This window comes from Sciurus vulgaris, assembly GCF_902686455.1.
Source record: "Sciurus vulgaris genome assembly, chromosome: 3".
Classification (NCBI taxonomy): Eukaryota; Metazoa; Chordata; class Mammalia; order Rodentia; family Sciuridae; genus Sciurus; species Sciurus vulgaris.
In genome coordinates, this window is record NC_136463.1 from 126,018,626 (window position 1) to 126,042,741 (window position 24,116).

General features: G+C 35.0%; 1 protein-coding gene across 1 annotated transcript in view; it reads right to left on the reverse strand.

Annotated features, from left to right (window-relative positions):
- Positions 1-24,116, reverse strand: part of LOC306658257 (electrogenic aspartate/glutamate antiporter SLC25A12, mitochondrial-like) — an 83,006-nt gene that overhangs the window by 42,019 nt on the left and 16,871 nt on the right. Inside the window, 3 exon segments of the mRNA XM_079135041.1 lie at positions 1,170-1,309; positions 9,985-10,100; positions 16,740-16,882. Coding sequence (XP_078991167.1) covers positions 1,170-1,309; positions 9,985-10,100; positions 16,740-16,882 — 399 coding nt within the window.

Consider the following 24,116-nt stretch of genomic DNA (forward strand, 5'->3'; position numbering starts at 1 on the left):
AATGAAAATGTTTTTGGAAACTATATAGATAGAGAGGGTAGTGACTGCAAAACACTGTGAATGTTACTAAAGCCACTAAACTACATATGTTTTTTTTTAACAGGATTAAAGGGTTTATTTTAAATTCAAGGCAAAGTGAGTCACATATCCAGCATTCGATAGGATAGGACAGGACAGGACAGGACAGGACAGGAAAGAAGGAAGGAACGAAGGAAGGAACGAAGGGAGGGAGGGAGGAAGAAAAGGAAAGAAAAGAAAAGAAAGAAAGCTTCTGGAGAGCTTCAAGAAGATTAAATTGATAGAATACCTAATATGTTTTAAATATATAAAAGAATTTGAATAATTTGGACAAAGTGTGATAATAGGTTACATTAACATATAGAAAACTAAACATATAAATACTAGAAATTCAAAGAAAACAAATAATTTCAGTCATATATAGTACAGGTATCCCTTGGTATCTGTGAGGTATTGTTCCAGGACCTGATCTCATTCCCAGTGGATACCAAAATCTAAGGATGCTCAAGTTCCTTATATAAATGGACACATTGTTTTGCATACAAGCAACCCACATCCTCCCATATACTTTTAAAAAAATATTTTTTAGTTGTAAATGGGACACAATACTTTTATTTTATTACTTATTTTTATGCAGACTCCAACCCAGTGCTTCTCACGTGCTAGGCAAAGCACTCTACCACTGAGCTACTACCCCAGCCCCCATATACTTTAAGTCATCTCTAGATTACTTGTAAACCTAATACAGCCAGGGGTGGTGGCGCACACCTGTAATCCCCAGGAACTTGGGAGGCTGAGACAAGAGGATCACATGTTTGAGGGCAGCCTCAGCAACTTTGGGGGGATCTTAAGCAACTTAGTGAGAACCTGTTTCATTATAATCTTCCATAGTTAGAATCAATAAAATATACTCAAAAGTGAAAAATTACTAAGTGCCATACAAGTTTACTATTTGATTAAATGGATCCACTTAGAAAACCTAAAAAAAAAAAAAAAAAAAACCAAAAAAACATATTCAAGCATTCAAATAAGTTGTCTCTAATAAGTGGGAAATGAAAAATGGGGGTGAAATGAGGTTGTCTTCTACCAAACTTAATAAAAATAAAAGGGAAGGAGGTAAGGAAGAATAGTATATACTTATAACAGCTCACCTGCAGAAACTGTGTGAACTCTGTGTAGTTAAGATGCTTCTTCCGATTATGCCCAAAATGCAGTCGGATAAACTCACAGTCCCAGTTAAAAGGAATATGATGATGAATAATAGTCTGTCCAAAAATTTCCTTGACATTTTCTTAAAAGGGAAAACAAAAATAAATCAATTATACTTTGAATAAGTAATTTAATCCACTGCAATGTTCCTACAGAAAAAAATAAGAGAAGTCAATATCATCTGCTTCTATTAACTGCAAAATTTTTGTGCCCAGAAACCCATGCACAGGAACACAATTGATACAAAATATAATTTTACACTTAAGATTGTGTACCATTACATATAAGGCCATGAGATTCTTAATTTCTCTTGATTTAATTTTAATTAAGAAGAGGTTTATATCTTGTACTATAAATGACTGCTACTTTACATTCCAGTATAAAATCAATAGTGTTTTCCCGGTTCCTCAAGGAGTCAAATTAAGCCCTTTATCAGAAGCATGAATACCTAAATTATAGTATAATGCAATATTTGTCATACTAAGTATGGTTTGATTGAGGCTTGATTATTACATTCACACTAGCCTGAATATGTCTATTGAAGATAGGTATAAGAAATACTACCAAAAGCATATCATTAGCTCAGCAGCAAGCACCTTATTAAAAGCTTCTGATATTGTCAAAAATATGGTCTTGACACAAAGCTTCAAAATCCCCATAAAATCCATGATTATTAGTCTGCACTATTAAAATATTTTAAGATAAGTGAAATTAGTGATTCACTTTTAAATAAAGCTCCAAACACAGTACACTAGCTTTTAGATAGGAACCAGTCACACTGTAATATACAACCAAAATTCTCTGGCAGCTTGTCTTCATGCACTAGCAATGTCATTCACTTTCTAACACAGTTTTACATTTACTGTAAGTCAATCCACAAATGACTGGTACTTTAACAAGCATCAATTGGATAGACTAATTTAGAAGCTCATGCCAAAAAAAAAAAAAAAAAAAAAAAAAAATCATTAACAAAGTTAAGAAAGCAGGAAGCCTGTTTTACTGATATCTTAAGAGCAAAATTATTTTCAAATGTCAATTTTATTAGTGAAAGGGTTTTACCATAATAGCTATAAATTATACTAGAGAATTAGTAAATACAAGTTTAATGTTTTATAATCTTCTCCAATTTTGCTATTTTCCCTAATTTTTGCAAATTCTTTGAGTAAGATACTGATCTCAGACTGTAAATGATTGAATGGATTCCCTTTGTTTTATACACCCTTTTTTCTTAATAACAGCATTACATCTAGGGTAGGAGAGTGTAAAAATTCTAAGCTGGAAATCCTACCAGTCTGGACTCAACGTAACAGCTCTGAGTAGATTACAGCAATCAGCAAAGTTGGAAGAAGGCATTGGATGTCACTGGGAGATGGGATTCTCATTTTTCCTTGAAATGGAATGCAGGATTTTATTTCTTGCCTAAGTAGCAACAGTATTTCAGAGTTTTCAAATCATGTCAAGTGTTTTCACCTTAAACACAAATGAAATGCTAAATGTGCTTTTGTTTCTAAAAAGCAAAGAAATTCATAGCAATTCATGGATCCTGGTTTCTAACCAACACAAAAGATTATCATTAAAACTACATGAAACATCATGTTGCAAAATATGTTAAAGTTTATAAAATATTTAAAATAAGTCATAAAATATTTGACTAAAATAAAATGGAAGTTCAGCAAAGATTTTTTAAAATCCTAATTTAATTAATTAGCTGCTTCTATTCCCAAATCAATTAATGTAATTGCTTATTTTTAAGATCTAACAAAAAAGTGTTCAACTAAAAAAATGTTTTAAATTGATTGAAAACTGAATAGGATAACTTACACTTATTTAATCAAATACTATTAAGATTAATTATAGCTGAGTATGATGGCACAGGCTTGTAATCCCAGCTATTTCAGGGGTGAAGGCTAGAGGATAAAAGTTTAAAGACAGCCTGGGCAATTTAGTGAGTCCCTGTCATGAAATAAAAAGTAAAAAAGGTTTGGAATGTTGCTCTGTGGTAGAATGCCCCTGGTTTAATCCCGAGTACCACTGGCGACAGGGAATAAATTATTAAAGAGAATAAATTATTTCATAGTGACTTTATTTTAAAGGTCACAACTCCCAAAATCTAATTATTTGATAAGAAATATACATATTGCTACATTGATAATTTTTACCTAATGGAGGATAAAACTGAATGAACCCCTTTTATGATCAGAAAATATTCGAGTCTAAAGTGTCAAAGATTCAAAATTCTTCAAACTAGGAAAACTTACCTAGAAAAATTTTTCTGTTATCACAAAAAGGTTTTTTATAAACTAAATTTACCATGTATAATTTGCATTTGGAACTATCTCTATAATAGCAATTTTAATTAGAAATCCTATTTACAGATTTCCTAGTAATCTCCCTAAATAAGATCATTCAATGTCTTTGAAACAATTAAAATTAATGGCCTAAATTACTCATAGCATCTCTTCAACATAGAAATATCATTTTCCATGTTATTTGTTTGGACATTTATTACTTCTCCCAAAGTGGTCACTTGACAACTTTGTGTATAATTTTATTATGACATTATTATATGCTATGGTTTATTAACCACTCCCCAGATACTTTTAATTATTTTTATAGTCATATCACAGGCTACACCTGTAATTACAAGGACTAATAAAATTTTAAAACCATGGGACTGGGGTTGTGGCTCTGTGGTAGAGTGCTTGCCTAGCATGTGTGAGGCACTGGGTTCAATTCTCAGCACCACATATAAAGAAATGAATAAAATAAGTTCTATCAACATTTTTAAAATATTTTTTAAAAAATTTTTGAACTTACTCTGGTTACCCTCTTAAGATGCATTCTACTTCTCTTCTGTAATTATTTCTACTACCAATTGCCTGAAGCTGATTCAGAAATGGCACAGAAGTAATAAGTACAACTATTGTTTGAAGTCCAATTCATAATCACTATTTTTAAAAACTGGAATGTGCTTATTTAAAAAAATTATATAAAAGCTCCAGAACTGGAAAGCTTATACTTGTGTGAGAAAACAGGCCAAATAGCTGATGTTCTTATCTTACTTGGTTTATCACCAATCATTTCAAATATATCCACAACATCTAACTGAATTGCATAGCAAGTTTCCCACCCAGAGAGAATCCCGTCTTTCCAGTGGCAAACAAGGATCTTTAGCTCTAAATAGCACTCCTTCAGAGTGTTATTTCAGTAGCCATAGTTCTGGACTGGATGAAAGGGATATAACAGTCATATATTATTGGTAGCAAGATCATCATCTAGTATTTTATACCAGGTTGGTGTTGCTAAGAGAAACAGGAATCCATTCGTTTTCTGACATATAGAAAACAATAGACCACTTTTTCACTTCCTGCAGAGCATGGGCTTACAAAAGGAGTGTTTGATAATTCCATTGAAAAGGGAATTGGGGACAGATACAAAAAAATAGCCTGTCATTAATGTTCCCTTTGCTCAAAGAAGAGGAGCACAGTGATTTTGTCAGGAGGGCAGGTAATGGTGACAACTGTGATTAAGTAAAAATGTTCACAGACGTATAACATTAGTCAGTTTAGCTGTATCAGTCACTTAAAACGATTGGACTAGATGAAATACACATTGAAGCATATATATTATGTAAATATGTCTTAACAGAGGTTTCAATTTCCCCAGTAGCCCACACTGTGTCTCCCCATCTCATCCACCCTCATCCCTCCCCTGGATCTTATGGGAGCTTCCTACTGGTCTTGTTCACCTTTCTGCAGTACAAAATTACCTCTGACCGGGGCTGGCACTCTTCTCCAAGACTGCCACCATGCCTGTTCCATGAATGAGCCTGGAAGGAGCTGCTGTACCAACGGTGTGGCCAGAGAACTCCTCCTGTAGGTATACAAGCCATCAGCCCTGTGACACAGCCCACCTACCATCAGCCCAACTTGACATCCTGATTCCAAGGATTCCAGCCCAGTAGGAGCCACTGCTTGCAACTTACAGACTTGAGACCAAGTATCCTGATTGTGAGGGGGGGGAATTCCTCAATAACTGAGTTTCACCAGCGCAGTTCTTTAAGTGAAGTCAGAGAGGCCTTAGGACACCCACCATGAACAGTGAATATCCTTGTGTATAAGTGAACAAACACAATGGTGAGACTTGTGGAAGTGAAGAATTTCTTGGTGAAGGAAAAATTGTGGGAAAGAGTAGGAACAACTAGTGGCCAAAAAAGAAAACAAAGGAAAACAAAGAACAACAACAACAGAAAGACCAACAACAGGAACTTGCAGAGGAAGTCCTAACCAACAGAGCATGTAGACTCAGTCCCAGACTGCAGGGTTCTACTCCCAGGTACGCCACTAGTGTCCTAGGTTTCTGTGAGGGAAAAGCATTTCTATTAGCTCTTTACCTACCTCCAGAAGGGATTATTGTATGATCAGTCAATAAAGTAGTCTCGCTGCCAAATATATGTAAAGGTCCATTTCTCAGGAAAGATGAATTCACATTTAAAGAGCATCTATGATTACAGAAGCCAGCTACCATCAAATGGCATAAAAAACTAATAACACTATGTCCTCTTTTTTTAACCCCAAACTCTAAAGCTAGTTCACTATACTTGAGTATTTTTTTATTTTATTTTTTACATATATTTTTATTTTTATTTTTAGGTGGACACAATACCTTTTTTTTTTTATTTTTTTATGTGGTGCTGAGGATCAAACCCAGGGTCTCACATGTGCTATGCGAGCAAGCTACCACTGAGCCACAACCCCAGCCCCAATCCTTGAGTATTTTTTAAAAAGGATCCTGTGACATCTGAAAATTATATGAAGGAAAGAATCTCAAAAATCCTTCCTGATTTAATTAAACACCTAGGTGAAGCTCTACCTACTTCATTCCAAATTATATTCGCTATCTGTCACCTGTAGAATTTCATATTTTTTCCATGCCTGTGTCTTTGTTTCCACTGAGAAAGAGTACAACATCTTACATATCTATATTTCTATCTCCTAACCCTTTAAATAAGAGCAGTGGTTATGCCTAAACCACTCCAATCTATTCTTCCTTTAGGGAAAAGAGCCTGTTTAGAAGCACAAATGAAACATTTTAATTTGCCATACATTCTGATAGCCCACCCAGTACTAAATTAAAAGGTATCCCTGCTTTTTCAGGGTTGTATAGTCAGGGGTGAGAATATGCCCTTGGAAAAGATCACTTTTAAGAATTCCCATTCCTAAGCAAACACTTTGGATAACAATGTTGATGTGTATTTGATAGAGAACTCAGAACACGTAACACAGTTCATACTCTTTGATGAGTTAATAGATAAGCTTCTTTTTGCTGGTTTTTTTTTTTTTTTTGGTTTGTTTTTTGTTTTTTGGTTTTTTTTAATGATTACATCTTTCTTAAAGCAACAGACTTTTTCTTTTACTTTGGGACAAATGCATGGTAGTTATTAACAACAAAACGTAGAATAACCACTTAACTAGGTGACCTCAACCTAATGATAACAAGTAGGCTATCCAGTACACTAGTGGATACTAGGGATAATAGGGAGACCAAGGCAAATTTGCACTGTACCCAGCACACACCAGTCATGCAACGGCCTCTACAAGGCTCATGCCACCTGGCAGTAACAGATATACAAGCCATTAAGTAATTATCTACAGCATGCATTAGAAATTTTATTAAAAGAACATCAAAGAGGAAACAACTAATGGTTTGTTCACTCTTTAAAAAAAAAAAAAAACAGCAACTCCAGAACTCTTTCCTGGGCATTCACATTCTGAAATGCATTACCAAGGCCTCAGTGTAAGTCCTCTCTCTCAAAAACGAAAGTACCTCTAACAAATAAAACTTGTGCCTAGTACTCAAGTAAATATTGTTCAGTGTTGCCATTTGTATAAATACTTGCAAAGATACACACAGTATAAGCATATAACTTGATGTGTATAAAAAGTATATCTAAAAAAACAAAAGCATAGATGAGAACAATATATACAAGCACACAGAAAACATTAACATTATCATTGTAGTCCACAAGAGATACTGATGGCATAGTTTTCCCCCACGCCATTGCTCCTGGAATCCAATATTCTCTCCTAACTTTCTTCCCTCATGTGCACCAGAGAAAACTATAAATAGCCCCAAACTAGAAAACAGGCCATTTGGTGGAAAGGATTTAACTCCACTTAGAATGAATCTAAATTTTCCTTTTACCTAAACATGTATCTACAAATACATTAGCACAATTCAATTATTAAATAGGTACAAACGCAAAAAACTGACCTTCATCACAGATCCAAAATCCTATAATATAAACTCCAAGTTAATTATTTCCTTATGCAGAAATTCTGTAGTCTTGAATACAGCCTGAAATAAGTGGGGTCTTAAAAATCTTGTTAAGATGGCATTTGCTGTAAGTAATAGTTTCAATGCTATCTTCTTTGATTAAAGAATAAAATTAATCTCTCCTTTATTATAATTCCTTTCAGTTTAGCTAAAAAAAAAAAATTGTCTCAAAACAGGGCTGAGGATGTAACTCAGTGGTAGAGGGCTTGCCAGCATATATGAGGTCCTGGGTTCGAATCTAAGCACTATGAAAAAAAAATAATTTAAAAAAGAAAAATTGTCTAAAAATAGATCCTCAAAAAATGTGGAGACAGGACAGGAAGGGGAAATGGTCAAATTTCCTAAGAAATAGGTGAGCACCATCAAGAAAGCGATATAGCTGGCCTACCCCAAGAACAAAGTCAAAAGTGGGTATAACTTTTTCTTATCCCATAATAATCTTGTCTCTCTATTATGGAGCAGAAAAAAGAAGGCAAGTTCTAGAGGGTTCATATGTTCTTCAGTTCAGAGCAGTTGCTATAAAAACTAAACCAATTTCTTTTAATTCTACTTCTTGAAATCCTAATTCACAAACCATAGTCTTAAAAAAAAAAAAGAACTATAAAATGACAAATTTAGGATTTAATAAGTAAAAGCTTTTATTTGCAAGAAATAAAGTATGTGTGAACCATTCAGCTTCTTCCTACACTCATTTTCATCTACTAATCAACAATGGCATGGGTCTCTGTTGTTGGTCTGTTGGGCAAAGGGCTTAGAGTGACTTATTTTTAAAAAACAGAAGTTGGGAAAAGCAATCAATTGGAGGTTACATGATACCAAGGTAGAAGGACAAAAAAAATTAGAATTTGATTTAAGAAATCTAATTCATAATGCACACAGAATAGAAGCACAGGTATGCTGTCACCAATGCAGACATTTGTATCAAACTATTTTCCAAACTTTTCTGTACCATATTTGGAAGTGAGACATAGAAGCATGTGTGATACCTACTGAAAATAGAAAATGCAGCAATTATTAGTAGGAGAGGGTTGACACTAAATGATGAGATGATACAGGTTTCGTGCTTTAAACTATAGAACCAGGGTGCTTACATGGAAAGTCAACATTCTTTAGAAGGCAAAATGGCGGGAGCTTGCCCTGAAGCAGGGCAAAATACATGCAGAAATTTAAAGAGCTCTGCGTAGTATTTATTGGGGAAAGTCTTCTCGTATAAAGGACAATTTAGTCTTCTCGTATAAAGGGCAGAGGAAGGAAAACAGTCAAGGCCAAGCTAAACAATGTGCCCACCAAAGTTACAGCCAAGGTGCTACTGGTCTTTCCAATATTTTCTCATCAGTCTTACCATTGCTGTGATACTTTTTCCTTCAGGTTTATCATATCTCAAACATCACAGTGAGTAAACACTGAGTTTTGGGACTCAGGGAAAGCCTTATTTTCAAGGGTTTCTTCACAAATATTCATGCTATTGTATACCATAAAAGGATGAATTAAGTTCATCAAGTTTAGTTCTGCAAGAGGAAAAAGTTCTGGAGATCTGTTTCACAGCAATGTGAACAAACTTAACACTACTGAACTGTACACTTAAAAATGGTTAAAATGGTAAATTTCGTTACATATTTTTTTAACCACAACAAAAATACTCTCAAATATTAAGAAAATAAGAGGGAAATTCAACATCCTTGAACATGCCACACTGTTTTTACTGAAAAGCCTATTACAGGAAAAAATAGCCAATACTTTCACTAAGCACAAACTACAAATAAGCGCCTTGAAAAACTAATGCAGACTACATATAAAAAATCCTAGTTTGTATATTTGTGAGGCATCAACAATGTGTTAGATTATGTGTCTACCAAAGGACTTAAATCAATTTCTATATCCAAGTTCGAAGGTTATTTTAATAGTCTAGCCCTGTTTCCTAAAACCAAAACCTAAAACAGAGAATGCTAATTAATTTTGTCTTAACTTCCTCCTTTAGTTTCATTGTTGGTGTTACAATGGCATAGTAGCAATTTTCCAAAGATGCTACAGAGAAGATTTGAATTCCTTATCCAGAAGTCTCAAAGAATGAGAGGTTTGCTCCAGTCTACTTCATAAAGAATTTTGCCCAGGCTGGTCCAGAATACGAAAATTTTGCCCTGCCTATTTTAGGAATGTGAAAGTGTCAGTGACCTAATAAGCTGAACCAACAGCATTCCTAGATTCCTTAATTTTTGCAACAGCATTTCTAAATTCCTTAATTTTTATTTTGAAGAAAATAAAACCACTTTTATCTCTGTAAACCCTCTTAGGAAATTAATTCTTCTCTTATTGATTGGGTCCTAAATAAGCAGCAATCTATATTCAGTTATTAGATTTAGCAATTAAGGACTGGACCAATATAACTTTACTTATCACTTATAATCTTTTTTTTTTCCTTACCAAATGTCACCTCTCCATTTCCACTCTTATCAAACAATTGAAAAGCCACTATGAACATGGAATCTGGAGCACATAAAACAGATTCAAATGCCAAAAACTCTTGATAGGAGATCAACCTGGAACAAAATATAAAATGTTACTGTCTAGTAAAGAAAGGAAAAATATCAGGCATTTAATCTGCCTTTACTTTATGAACTGTAGTTCAGGGCAACTAAATTACTAATAAAGGGTAGATATATTCCCGGGAGGGAGGGAGGAAATATTATCCTTTTGTAAGGCCCTAACAAATTAATGAACTAACTGATTGATCTACCATCACATAAAAAGAGAAAGCCAGACGAAAAATAATAAATCTGAATGTGATCAAGTCTCTAGACCAGAATTTTTCAAACTCAGCACTGTTGACATTTGAAGTTGGATAATTCTTTTGCTGTTGGTGGTCTCCTGTGCAGTGTAGCTTGTTTAGTAGCATCCCTAGTTTCTACCTGCTAGATGACAATGGCATCCTCTAGTTATGACAACCAAAAACATCTCTGGGCATTGTCAAATGTCCCCTGGAAAGCAAAATTACCCCTGTGAAGAACTACTGGTCTCTATCTAATCACTAATTGAGGGAACATGTTCACCACCACTACAGAAAGGCAGACTATAGGAAACTATAGGACAAACTTTTTAGAGTTACAAGAAAATAAGTTCTAAGAAAAGGTAGAGGGGAACCTCAATTTTAAAAGACCCACGAATTATATAACAATTAATTATAATATATAGCTTTATTTAGAATACAATTTAAACAAAGCAGAATTCTTAGTTTATAAGACAATCAGAGAAATGGAAATACTAATATAAAAGAAATTCTTGATATTAAGAAATCAGTTTTAATGTGTTCAGGAGGAGGTTTTTTGTTTTGTTTTGTGGGTACTAGGGATCGAACCCAGCTTTACCACTAAACTACATCCCCAGTACTGGTTGTTTTTTTGCTTAGTTTTGTTTTATTTTTGTTTTTTTGAGACAGGATCTCACTAAGTTGCTTAGGGCCTTGCTAAGCTGCTAAGCTTCGAGGCTGGCACTGAACTTTTGATCCTTCAGTCTCAGCCTCCCCAGTCACTTGGGATTAGAGGTATGAACCACTGTGTCCAGCAGGAGAGTTTTTCTTTGCTAGGTAGAGGGGTTTTGTTTGTTTGTTTTGCAGTACTAGGGACTGAACTCAGGGGTGCTTTAGCACTGAGTTACATCCCTAGCCCTTTTTATTATTTGTATTTTGAGATAGGGTCTCGCTAAATTGCCAAGACTGGCCTTGAACTCATAATCCTCCTGACTCAGCCTCCTGAGTGGCTGGGATTACAGGCATGCACCACAGAGACTGGTTGAGCTGTTGAAATCTTATTTTTTAGAAATTTCATACTGAGATTTCTAAAGATGAAGTATGTCATTTTGGGCTTACTTCAAAATAATTCAAGGGATAAAGGAAGGAATGGAGGTACAAATGAAATAAATTTGATATTACTTTGATAATTCTTGAAAGTGGGTATTGAATATGTGAAATTCACAACATTGTTTTCTGTGTAACATGTTTGAAATGTCAATGATAAAAAAAATTTTAAAGGGAATCCAAAACAAAAAGAGGGGGACTTACATTATTGGGTTTTTAGATTCACATGAGTCCCATAAAACATACTTAGGGCTGGGAATTAACCAGTGGCCAAAACTATGCAGAAATTGCCTTAAATGATCATATGATCATATGATTCACTTATCATACAATCCACCCATTTAAAGGGTACAATCCAATCATCCTGGTATCATCACCCAGTTGTTACCCATGGCCATCACCACAATCAATTATAGAACATTACTATCACATAAAAGGGAAACTCCATAACTATTAGGAATTATTATCATGACTGTCCACATAATCAAAAGCAGTGAGGAGGGCCATGGGTGTAGCAGAGTAGTACAGCATGTGCTGAATCTGCACACCACCATGGGTTCCATCTTCAGCACCACAAAAAAGAAAATGAAGACATAAAAAGTAATGAATAATATGTGATTTTAAGCTTTGAATGAAGCTAAAGATCCATGGTAGGATAGCATCTAGAAGGATGACAATGACAATACATGTAACACAACATTAGTGACACAGGGCAGGAGTTAGAGCTTTACTTTCTACATATTTTAGAAATGCTTGTAATTTTTATAATGAAGAATTATCAGCATCATTTCTTCTGATGATGAGAGTAATTTTAAAAATTAAAAAAAAAAAATTAGCTAGGCTGATTATGGGCTAACAAACAAACCTGAGACATTGTGGTTTTTCCAAAACAGTCTCCAGAACTGCAACTATCTTGAAATACAGAATGTAGTTTTCAAATATATTTCATGCTCAGTAGTAAGACTTTTTGTGTCTATAAGAAGAGGTCATAAACTGTCAGCTGGCAGACTGAATTTGGCCCACAAATGTGTCTTCTTTGGCACACGAAATATTAGTTTTTCAGTTGCATTACTTGCCAATATCAGGAAATCACAAAATTTGGTATTAATGCCCAGTTTTCTGTTTCCTCCTGACAAATTACAAGCCTGAGATATACAAGATTTCTGGTCCTAAGAAGCATCAGGCCCTTGGAACCAAGCAGAAGCCACCTCCTTCAGAGGGACAACTAGGGCTCATCAGTGATCTACAGACTACCTTGTCCTGTAGATTTGAGACTCTCACATAGATTTCTAACTACACAACAAATGCTTTGGTTAAAATATAAATCTTCGGGGCTATGAAAGATGGTGGAATGAGACAGACACCATTATCCTATATACATGTATGATTACATGAATGGTGTGAATCTACATGGTGCACAACCATAGAAATGAAAAGTTGTACCCCATTTGTGTGCAATAAATCAAAATGTCTGTAAAAATAAAATTAAAAAATAAATAAACAAACTGAAGGGGGGAATAAAATAAAATATAAAATCTATGGCATTTACTGAATATCTGTATTTTGTCTATCAGCATATTTAAAAAGACAATTTTTAACCAAAAAAAGTACCTATTTTGTAACTTTGAAATCATGTATTTTGTGAATATGGTATTTTTTCCCTCTACAAAGTCCGTTAACTAAATGGGAACTAATAAAACAACAAAATATTAACATGTTGTTTTTGTAAGTTTTAAAACAGTCAAGATTTCTACATAAAAGATTCTTGTATATGTACATGGTACATAAAGAGAAATACTTGTGGAAAAGTAAAAGAGAGGGCTGAGGATATAGCTCATTGATGGAGTGATCACCTAGCATGCACAAGGCCCTGTGTAGCACCACCAAAAGGAAAGAGAGAGAGAGAGAGAGAGAGAGAGAAGTAGTTTTTTACATTACAGGCTCCAGATGAAATTCTGAATAGGACTAAATATAAAAAGTACTGTTCTAGAAATTACAGTCTAAGCAACTGTCTAAATATTTTATATCAGATCACACAATAATAGTCTCTGAGATCTACATTCAATGTATTAAATCATTTTGCTTTTCATAATACAACCAGAACTTCAAAGTTGAAGCCACATTCCCACAAATAATAGTTGGCTAATGGCTTTTACTTTTAGACAACCCATCATGCTATTTATACCACAATGATGCTTTTACATGGCCTCCTATAACAAGAACCTACAGGAAAACAGTCCTGGGGGACAGAAGAGAGGGAAGGGAAAAGAACAGTTTACATGCTAGAAAACATGGTGGGGAGAAGAGCAAAGCACAAAAGAGCATGGTATTGACTACTTTCAAACCAACTTTTCCTCATACTTAAACAAATAAATTTTTCTACATGAGTTCTACTCATTCAATTGTTTTCACTTCTTCTTGGGTGATTATAAGCAATATCATGTACCATCATTTCAAATGACACACCTATACGACCCATCATCAAAAGTACAAAAGAATCAAGGAACATATCTCAGGCATGGAAAAAAATGTACCAATTGAACAATTTTAATCTTTTATCCCTGCCCTGGGTAATGGAGAAAGAGGGAGAAAAAGAGTATATCTATTTTTACAAGTGGTTATAAGAAAAAAGAACTAAAAATTAGGAGAACAAATTTTGTGTTAATGGGAAAGTCAATCAACCTCTTTGGGCCTTATTTTCCTCTATGTGTTGAATGAGTCAAACACTGGAGCCTTTAATTCTATTGAATTAAATTATTTTTTAAAAACTTTAATGAAGATACTTAGTGTTTTTGAAGTCACAGACCTTTTTGAAAACCTAAGATTTCATCCCAGAAAAAATACAGATGTGGATTCATTCATTTTGTATTATATTTCAGGAAGTTCAGGAATCTCTGGAGGCAATTTAGAAAAGGAGGCTAAGAACCTATGTGTTTCTAGAAAATTCTACCTTTGCTTCTAGGAATAATTTATGTTTCATACAGTCATTTATAATTTTTGTGACGTGACTCTATGAATCAGATTTCCCCACACAATCCCTGTCTGATTCCAAAGATGGAAGGGGGAAGGAAACTTAGATTTGTTTTTAAAAATTGAAATAGAACAGATTAATTTTTTAAAAAGTGAAACGGATACTGTAAAAAGTAAACTCTGAAAATCCCAGCAGCTCAGGAGACCAAGGCAGGAGGACTGCAGGTTTGAAGTTAACCTCAGCAACTTAGCAAGGCTGTAAGCAACCTAGTGAGATCTAGTCTCTAAATAAAAAATAAAAAGGAATGCAGATGTGGCTCAATGGTTAAGCACCCTTGGGTTCAACCCCCAGTACCAAAAAATAAAATAAAATAAAATAAAGTAAACTCTGCTCAACATTATCAGATTTGCCATTAGACAAAACATTACTGATCGGTTCCGTTCTCGCAACTTAAACCCTTAAACACTTGAGCACATAGAAAACATACCCTACTTTAATAATGCATTTTGACCTAGGAAACCTCATGATGCTTTAAAGATACCCTACTGAAATGGACGAGAATAGATGGCCACAAAAGGAAGAAACTGAAAAGACATAATATGTTAAAAGCAGACCTCAGATCAAATTAAAAATGCACTGATAGCTTCTAAAAGAACAACATATATGTAAATAATTCTGAAGGAATTCTGATTAAAAATAAATTTTCATAGGTGTTACTGTCTAATCACTATTGAGACTCTAACTACATGATCCAGTGACTTAAATGATTTGCCATTTTCAGAGACTAGACAAAATGTATACATGTTCCCTGATACCTGGCTGTTTATAATGATTCAAAATCTTTCCCGTTCATAAAATATGCATTTGACAGACATCTGTAGAACATAGTAAATTTCATGCATTTCATGCTAGGTTCCGTGGGACAATAAAAATGCATACAATGTTAGTTCTATACTCAAAGAACTTAGGTATCCACCTTCATCTACTTTAGCCATTTCGATGGTCACCTAACCAGATTTCACAGTGCGTAAGTCTTGTCCCACTCCAATATGCCATTTTTTTGTAAAATTTGCGGCAATGGTAATAATTTTTAAAGACTCCTTGCTGCCTAGTTTTTCCCTGTTCTTCACACAAGCACCTCTACAGGTAGAAGAGAAAGCCTAGAACCTTGTAGGTTTGGGGACGTAGCTTGAAACTGCCATAGCAAGTCAAAATTTTCTTCATATAAGCCATACAAATATTGCCTTTGCTTCATAATCTATGGAGCATATGATTTTAATATGTGATTTTAATAAAAATAATGGTGACTCTAATAAGATGCATCTGGTTATCTGTGTGACTTCATATCCATATGATACCAGGTTAAAAGTATCTCCAAGACTGAGTCACAAGCCTGCTGGATATAGTCAAAGCTCAGCACACAAGGTCCCCAACTCTACTTCAGAAATAACAAAGCAATGCCACAACCACAGTCAAGCACCTAAAACACAATCCCCCCACACTGCTGCTCACACACACACACACACACACACAAACACCCTCTGTGTTTCATTCTCCCTTACCTGAAATTCTTCTCCCTATTTGTCCAACTATCAGCAAGCTTCACTTTGACAGATTTTCTTCAAGTATCACCTCTTTCATGATTCTGACTTGACCCCAAAATACTTAACTATGCTTTCTTGGGTACCTTCTATATTTTCCATATACATCTATTAGAGCGTCTTATTTCAGAAGTATTGCTTTTTTTTTTTTCTTTGTTTGGTCATCTTCATTTCCACTAGGTTATAAGCTTCTTCTTAAGGTCGGAACTTCATTTTATTTTTGTTTGTTTTTATAAGGTTCAACAGTGCCTGGCAAATGGTAGTTGTTAACACAATATTTGTCAAGCAAACAAATAGCAAAATTAACAAATACTACTCCCTAACCTCTTCTTTGGTTTATTTTTTATCACAGCACTTATAATATCATGAAAAATTATCATTTTTAAAATTCTGTTTATCTCCATTCTGTGGTTTATTCACTGAAAAATTCTAGCACAAAGAACAGTGCCTGAAGTAACTGCAGGCACTCAATATTTATCAAATGAATGAATGCAAGAAATACACCTAATTGCCCAGAACCCATCCTGCATAGATTAATGTAAAACATGGTATTCCCATGTAATTTTTTTCAAAAAGAAATGCCAATATCCTGGATAATGACAGTAGATAATGCTATTTTTTATAAATTTCAAAGAAAGATATGGGTTTACTGATATTAAAATTCTAAATATTCATAGGTAATATTTATGTTTTAAAAAATTTTAATAACATATTTCAGAACATTAGTTTTTGGAAAACATATAAAAGTTCTTACCCATCCTTGGTTTGATCAGCTACTCCTGCCAAGAGCTGCACAATCTTTGGATTGCTATTTGGATCATTATACAGTCCAAGATAGCGCTGGACAAAATCTTCTGGGGTCATGTAATGTTCTCCATCAACCTCAGTACTGGCATACTAAAACATAAATAAATAATACACATTGAAAAATTAAAATTTAACTAATAAATAAAATTAATTAAAATTGTTCATTATCATTTTATAGCCATCAAATGCTTTATGAAAAGGTAAATTAAAGGCCAGTATTAAAATAAAATAAGAGCTGGGCACCATGGCACTGGATTTAATCCTCAGCACCACATAAAAATAAACAAATAAAATAAAGGCATTCTATCTATCTATCTACAACTACAAAAAAAATTTTTTTTTATAAACAAAAAAAACAGATTGGGGTTGTAACTCAGTGGTTAAGTGCTACTGGGTTCAATCCCTGATACTAAAGAAAATAAAATAACAAACACAGAATTTTTCTCTGGATAGTGAAAAATGAAACACCCAGAGACTGTAAACCAGGCATGGTGGCACACACCTGTAATCCCAGCAACTCTGGAGGCTGAGGCAGGAGGACTGCAAGTTCAAGACCAACCTCAGCAACTGAGCAAGGTCCTAAGGACTTAGAAAGACCCTCTCTCAAAATAAAACATTTAAAAAAAAGGGCTGGGGATGGGGACATGGTTTAATGGTTAAATCCCTAGGTTCAATCCCCAGTACCAAAGGGGGGTGGGGGGGAGAACGTGAAGTATCAAAAATATGCAATAACATGGATGAACCTTGAACATATTCTAAATTAAATGAACCAGACACAAAAGACACATATTGGATTCAATTTATGTGAAATGTCCACAACAGGCAAATCCATAGAATCAGAAAGTAAGAGTGGTTGCCAGGACTGGGAGAAGGGGACAATGGGAGTTATTTGCTTCATAGAGACAGAGTCTCTGTATCACACAACATTATAAATGTACTTTAAAAAAAAAACCAAAACACTGAATTATATATTTTAAATGATAACAATAGGGGATTTCATATTACATGACTTTTAAAAAAATATATATTTTTTTTAGTTGTAGATGGACACAACATTTTTTATGTGGTGTGAATATTTTGTCTCAATATATAAGCGTGGTTCAGTGGCACACCTACAATCACAGTTACTCAGGCAGCTGAGGCTGGAGGATCACAAGTTTGAGGCCAGCCTGGGCAACTTCATAAGACCCTATCTCAAAATAAATTTTTAAAAAAGGGTTGGGGATGTAGCTCAGTGGTAGAGTGCTTGCCTAGTATACACAAGGCCCTGGGTTCCACCCCCAGTAGTGGGAGGAAAAAAGTGTGGTGTGTAAGTACTATAAGAGATATTAGAAAGACTAAGAAAGGTGAAAGAGAGGCCAGGACACACAAGTGAGAAAATAATAACTTCTGTCTACAAGGGTGGGAGGAGAGGGAGGCATAACAGGCCTTAAAGTGAAATGAATGAGAAGGACTAACAAACAATATCTTTCTTTTGTTCCAAGTTTCAGTAGTAGGGGAAAAAAGAAAGAAAATATTCTACCTTTTATGTCATTATTATCATTATTTTTTTTTTCTGATACTGGGGATTGAACCCAGGCTGACTTTACCACTGAACCATACCTACCCAGTCCTTTTTATTTTTATTGATTTATTTTATTAATTTTTTATTTATTCTAATTGGTTATACATCATTTATTTATTTTTGAGACAAGTTCTCATTAAGTTGCTGAGACTGGCCTTGAACTTGCAATCTTCCAACTACAGCCTCCCCAGTAGGTTGGGATTATAGGCACTGGCCACTGAACCTGACAGTGTTTTTTGCTTTGTTTTTTTTTTTTTTTTATAATAATACCTGCCCATCAAAGAAATTCCTCATTATTGTAAAGGTTCAATGTACTATGGCATGACCAAACATGAACAACTAAAGCCCCCCTCTTTGGGTTGTAGCAGATTGATTTAGTTATTTCAGTCAACCAATAATGCAGTAAGATCAGAAAATGTCCCAAAACCAAAGGGAATTATAGGGCTCACTAAATGTCAAGCACAAAAAAAAAACTAAGCCAAAATCCAATGCCTAGCATCTGTTACAGAACATCAGGAGAGAACAACCCTAAAAGTTTTTGTAGAGAAAAACCAGGACACATATAAAGAATCATGAATCAAAGGACTCGTGCTCCTCAACAGCAACAACAGAAAGTTCTGAGAGAAATTATTTCCAACCTAGAATTCTAAACTGACCCAAACTTTCAACTAAGTTGAAGGTTATGACGAAAGTACTTTGAGGGACTAGGAATGCAGCTCAGTGGTAAAGTGCTTGCCTAGCATGTGTGAGACCTTGGGTTCATAGCCCAGCAGCACCAAAAGCCAAAAGCCAAAAAAAAAAGAAAAAAGAAAGAAAGAAAAAAAGAATACTTTAAGATACCAATGTTCACAATACTCTTTTTTCTACCTTTTCTCAAAAAGCTGCAGGAGGATTTTTTTTTTTTTTTTTTAAAGGAAGTGATTTGTAATCCTTTCTACCCAGGAAGCTGAAGCAGGAAAATCACAAGTTTGAGGCCAGCCTTAGCAACTTAGGGAGACCTTTTATGAAAAGCAAAAAGGGTTGGGGATGGGGCAATGTGATAAAGTGACCCCTGGGGTCAATCTCTGGTACCAAAAAGAAAAAGAAGAAAAAGAAAAGAGGGAGTAAACTAAATAAAAGAGGTGAAACCCAGGAAACAGGTGATCCAACACAGGAAAGCAACCACGGGAATCTCAGGACAGCTTTGCTGCAGGCTTTGGAGTTCTTAGTCCTGCCTAGGGCAGATACAAAGACTCCAAGAAGAAAAACCACTGGGGAAAATGGAATGTTAGGTTATTAGGTTATAGGGAATAGCACTGAGAGGAGTATAAGTCTTTGTTAAACCTCGCCTTCTCAATGAGATCTACCTTTAGCAGCCTATTTAATATGACACCCAAGCCTGTATCTGTACTCCCAAACCCTGCTTTTCTCCCCTGAGCATCTATCACCTTCTAACATACTATATGTTTTACTTATTATGTTTTATTACATATCTCCCAACTAGAATGTGTCAGAAAGAAAAGATTCTTTGTCTAGTTTGTTAATACATCTGAAGCACCAAAACTAATGCCTGGCACACAGATCTCAGTAAATATCTGTAAAATTAGTAAATTGGTAACGGGCATACAAATAACTAAGCAAATGAAAAATTTGATAACTTTTAACTACACAAAAGTATTTTATTGTACAAAAATGGGAAATATTATGCACAACTTGGCTCTAAATAAACAGAATCAACAGTCATCATAATGTAGATACTAAATATTAATTTAATACAAATTAGAAATATACGGGGGTTGAGGTTATGGCTCAGTGGTAAAGTACTTGCTCAGCATGTGTGAGTTTGATTCTCAGTACTCCATATAGATAAATGAATAAAATAGAGGTCTATCAACATCTAAAAATTATTAAATAAATAAATAAATTAGAAATATACTAAGAGGCCATGTGTGGTGGTGCACACCTGTAATCCCAGCATCTTGGGAAGCTGAGGCAGGAGGATCACAAGTTCAAACACAGCCTCAGCAACTTAACAAGACCCTGTCTCAAAATAAAAAATAAAAAGAACTGGAGATGTAGCTCAGTGATTAAGCACCCCTGGGTCAATCCCTGGTACAAAAAAGGAAATATACTGAGAGGAATGGAGGAAGAAAATGGGGGAAGAAGTAGTATAAGGAAACTAAGTCCTCAACTATTAGCAAAGAAAGTTGAAATTTTCTAGAAATATGAAGGGCAATATCAAAATAGTTAATAGTTATAGGTGGTTGCTTCTGATAAGTTACATGGGAGAAAAGGATCCATGCAAAGGACTGCTGGTGGGCTCTTTGGCTAAGTATTTCAAATATCCCTGAATCTGAATAAACAAAGCCATCTGCTCTTTCAACCAGAAGAGAATTAAATCAGAAATGATTCCTTTGTTTTATGACAACAAAATAAGAGGCTATCACAGGAAGTGCTATATCAATGAGCATGAGAAATAGCCCCCGAAGTGGACTTTTTTTAAAACTATCCAATGCTATCAAAAACACTCCAGAAATAGGACCCTGAATGAGTCAAGTTCTCTCTACATGACTATAAAAGCCAGTCCTGAAGCAATCTTGGTTTTAAACTTTGACTCTATCACTAACCTGTTGTGAGTTCTTAGGAAACAAGAGCATTTTCTTCTCAGTCCTCTAGATATTTCACACATCTATATAATAAAGATAAGATAATCCTTAATCGTTCAAAACAATAGATATGTAAACTTATGATAAAGAAAAGCAAACTGTAACATACTAATATTTCTGGAGTCTACCAATACCTATCAATTGCTACTTCCCTCTCTCTTCACTGTGTGATGTAATTGGACATGTTCTACCCAGATCCACAAATCAGGCAAGAAGTAGAGAAAGGCATGGTAGTCATGGAGATAAGCATGGCTGGAAAGAGGGATCAACACAAAGAAATCTAAAAGTGGAATTTAAGGAGACCAACAAGTCAACCACAACTAGATATAAATACCAAAAACTAAACAAAGCTATCAGAAACATATTTATGGAAACCAGAAAGAGTCTAAGAACAGGTGGAATGGGGGGGGGGGAATAAAACTCAATTTGAACCTGGGTGCTGAGGCGCATGCCTATAATCCCAGCTACTCCAGAGGCTGAGGGAGTAGGATGGCAAGTTCAAGGCCAGCCTGGGCAAGTTAGTGAGACCTGTCTCAAAATACAATAAAAATGGCTGGGGATGTAACTCAGTGGTAAAGTGTCCCTTGGGTTAGATCCTCAGTAACTAACATACACACACACACACAAATCAACTGCAAATTAAAAGAAAGAGTATTCCAAGCTAAAATAAAACACCAAAACCCAATATAGTTCAGTGGTAGAGTGTCTGCCTAGCATCCAGCATATCAAAGCCCTTGTTTTGATCCCAGCACTGCCAAACAAAACAAAACAAAACAACCGATGTAAACATAGACATTAAAAAAAAAAAAAAAGTTTTTTTCTTTCTTGTGGTTAGATAAAACTGTTAATAAAGAGACACTGCAGGTTGCAAGAGTTTAATATGCCCCCTGCCTTACGCTTTTTGTTTTTAAGTTCTTTTGCATGTTTAAGACGAGAGAGAGAGAGAGAGAGAGAGAGAGAGAGAGAGAGAGAGAGAGAGAGAGAGAGAGAGAGAGAAAGGGAGAGAGGGAGAAGGGGAGGGGGAGAGGAGGAGAGGGAGGCGGGGGTGGAGCAGCAGGGAGGGAGAGAAGTATAGGTTGAGCAGCATCCCTTATCCTAAATGCCTGGGACCAAAAATATTTCAGAGTTCAGACTTTACTGTTGTTGGATTTTGGAATACTTGCATATACATGAAATATTTTGGGGATGGACCCAAGTTGAAACACAAAGCTCATGTTTCACACACACCTTTATTACTTTTATTTTCAGTTTTAAAAAGTATTTGGCTTTAATTATGATAAAATATGCATAACATAAAATTTACCAGTTTAAGCCATTTCACACATACCTTTAAATACATGGTCTGAAGATGAATTTTACACAGTATTTTTAGTGTGCCTACATTTTTTACTGCAACCTGTTATATGAGGTCAGGTGTGGAATTTTCCACTTGTGTCACCATGTCAGTACTCAAAACTTGGATTTTGGAAGATTTCTGATTTTGAACTTTTGGATTCAACCTATAAAAAAGTGGAAAAAAAATAATAAAAGGAATTCCCTAAATCTTTCTGAGGAAAAAAAAAAAAAAGGAATGTTCAGCCTGTATTCAAAGATTATGTAGCATAAGGTTAAGCTGGAAAAAGTAGCTTGACATCAAATAGTGGAAAACTTTAAATGCTAAACCAAGTAGTCTGACCTTTATTCTGTGAGCCACACTATACCACTAGAAATTTTAGAGAAGAGAGAAATGATGTGATCTGTGCTCTCCCTGGTAGAGAAGGCGAAATGGCTGGGACAGGGAGACCAAGTAGTAGCTATTGCAGAGATCCATGTGAAAGAAGCTGAGGCCAGAATTAAGGCAGTTGAAGTGAAAAGGAAGACATAACGGGCACCATTCATCATTGCTAATGGCTTTTTACTCTATTTATTTGCAGTACTAGGAATTGAACTCAGGGGCACTCTACTACTGAGCTATCTCCCCAGCCATTTTCTTTTTATTTTATTTTTTGTTTTTTGTTTTCTCAGTTTGAGATATGGCCTCCCTATGCTACCCAGCTGGCCCTGAACTAATGATCCTCCTGTCTTAGCCTCCCAAATCTCTGGAATTACATGTGTGTGCTACTGTGCCAGGCTATTTATTCTTTTAATAGTATTGCATTTAAACCATTCAAAATTCAAAAGGTACAAAAGATATACAGTGAAAAGCCTTCCTTCTGGGGCTGGGGTTGTAGCTCAGTGGTAGAGCACTTGCCTAGCATGTGAGGCACTGGGTTTGATTCTCAGCACCACATAAAAGTAAATAAATAAGATAAAGGTATTGTGTCCATCTATACCGGAAATATTTAAAAACAAAAAACAAACAAACAAAAAATCCTTCCTTCTATCTCAAATTCCAGTCACTTGATTCCATATCCCAGAGGCAATCAATTTTTATATTTCCTCCTACAGATGTTTTATGCATAAGTGAATATATTTATATACATGCTATTTTATTTTCACCCAAAGTTGTATATGAAATTCTTATCCATTTCTCTTTTCTCATGATAGGTATGCCATTTATTTATATTATTGTGAACCTCTCACTTTTCTCAAATTCAGTATTTTTGAAAAACAATTTGGTTATACATAAACACAAGCAAGCATACATCTGCATCATCAAAAAAAACCATAAAAATGAACATATTCTTTAACAAGAAATTCTGGGTCTGACTGTTATGAAAGATTAAGAAAAAAGAAACCCTAAACACAAAATAAAAATTAAGAAAATAATAGAGATGGGGTTATGGTGACCTTGGTTCTCTCTTCACAACTATTTGAATGTTGCTTTCTTTAATAGCAGATGACAAAAGAGGGGGGAGAATTTGAAAACATTATTATTGACAAAAATTTGGCAATTAGTTGTCCATTCCTTTTGCCACAGAGGTTTATTCTCCTGCAGCCAAATTTGATTGCCAGCACAACTACACTACTTACACAGAATACAAATGAAAGTGTACTGTAGCTGTAGAATCACCAGGACTTCAGAGCATTATTGACTTTAAAACTATCAGGAAATAGAATAGCCTTAGCACAAGCCGCCAAGGACACATCAGCCAACAAAGATAAATGCTTTGGTTGACATGAAGTGAAACAGGCT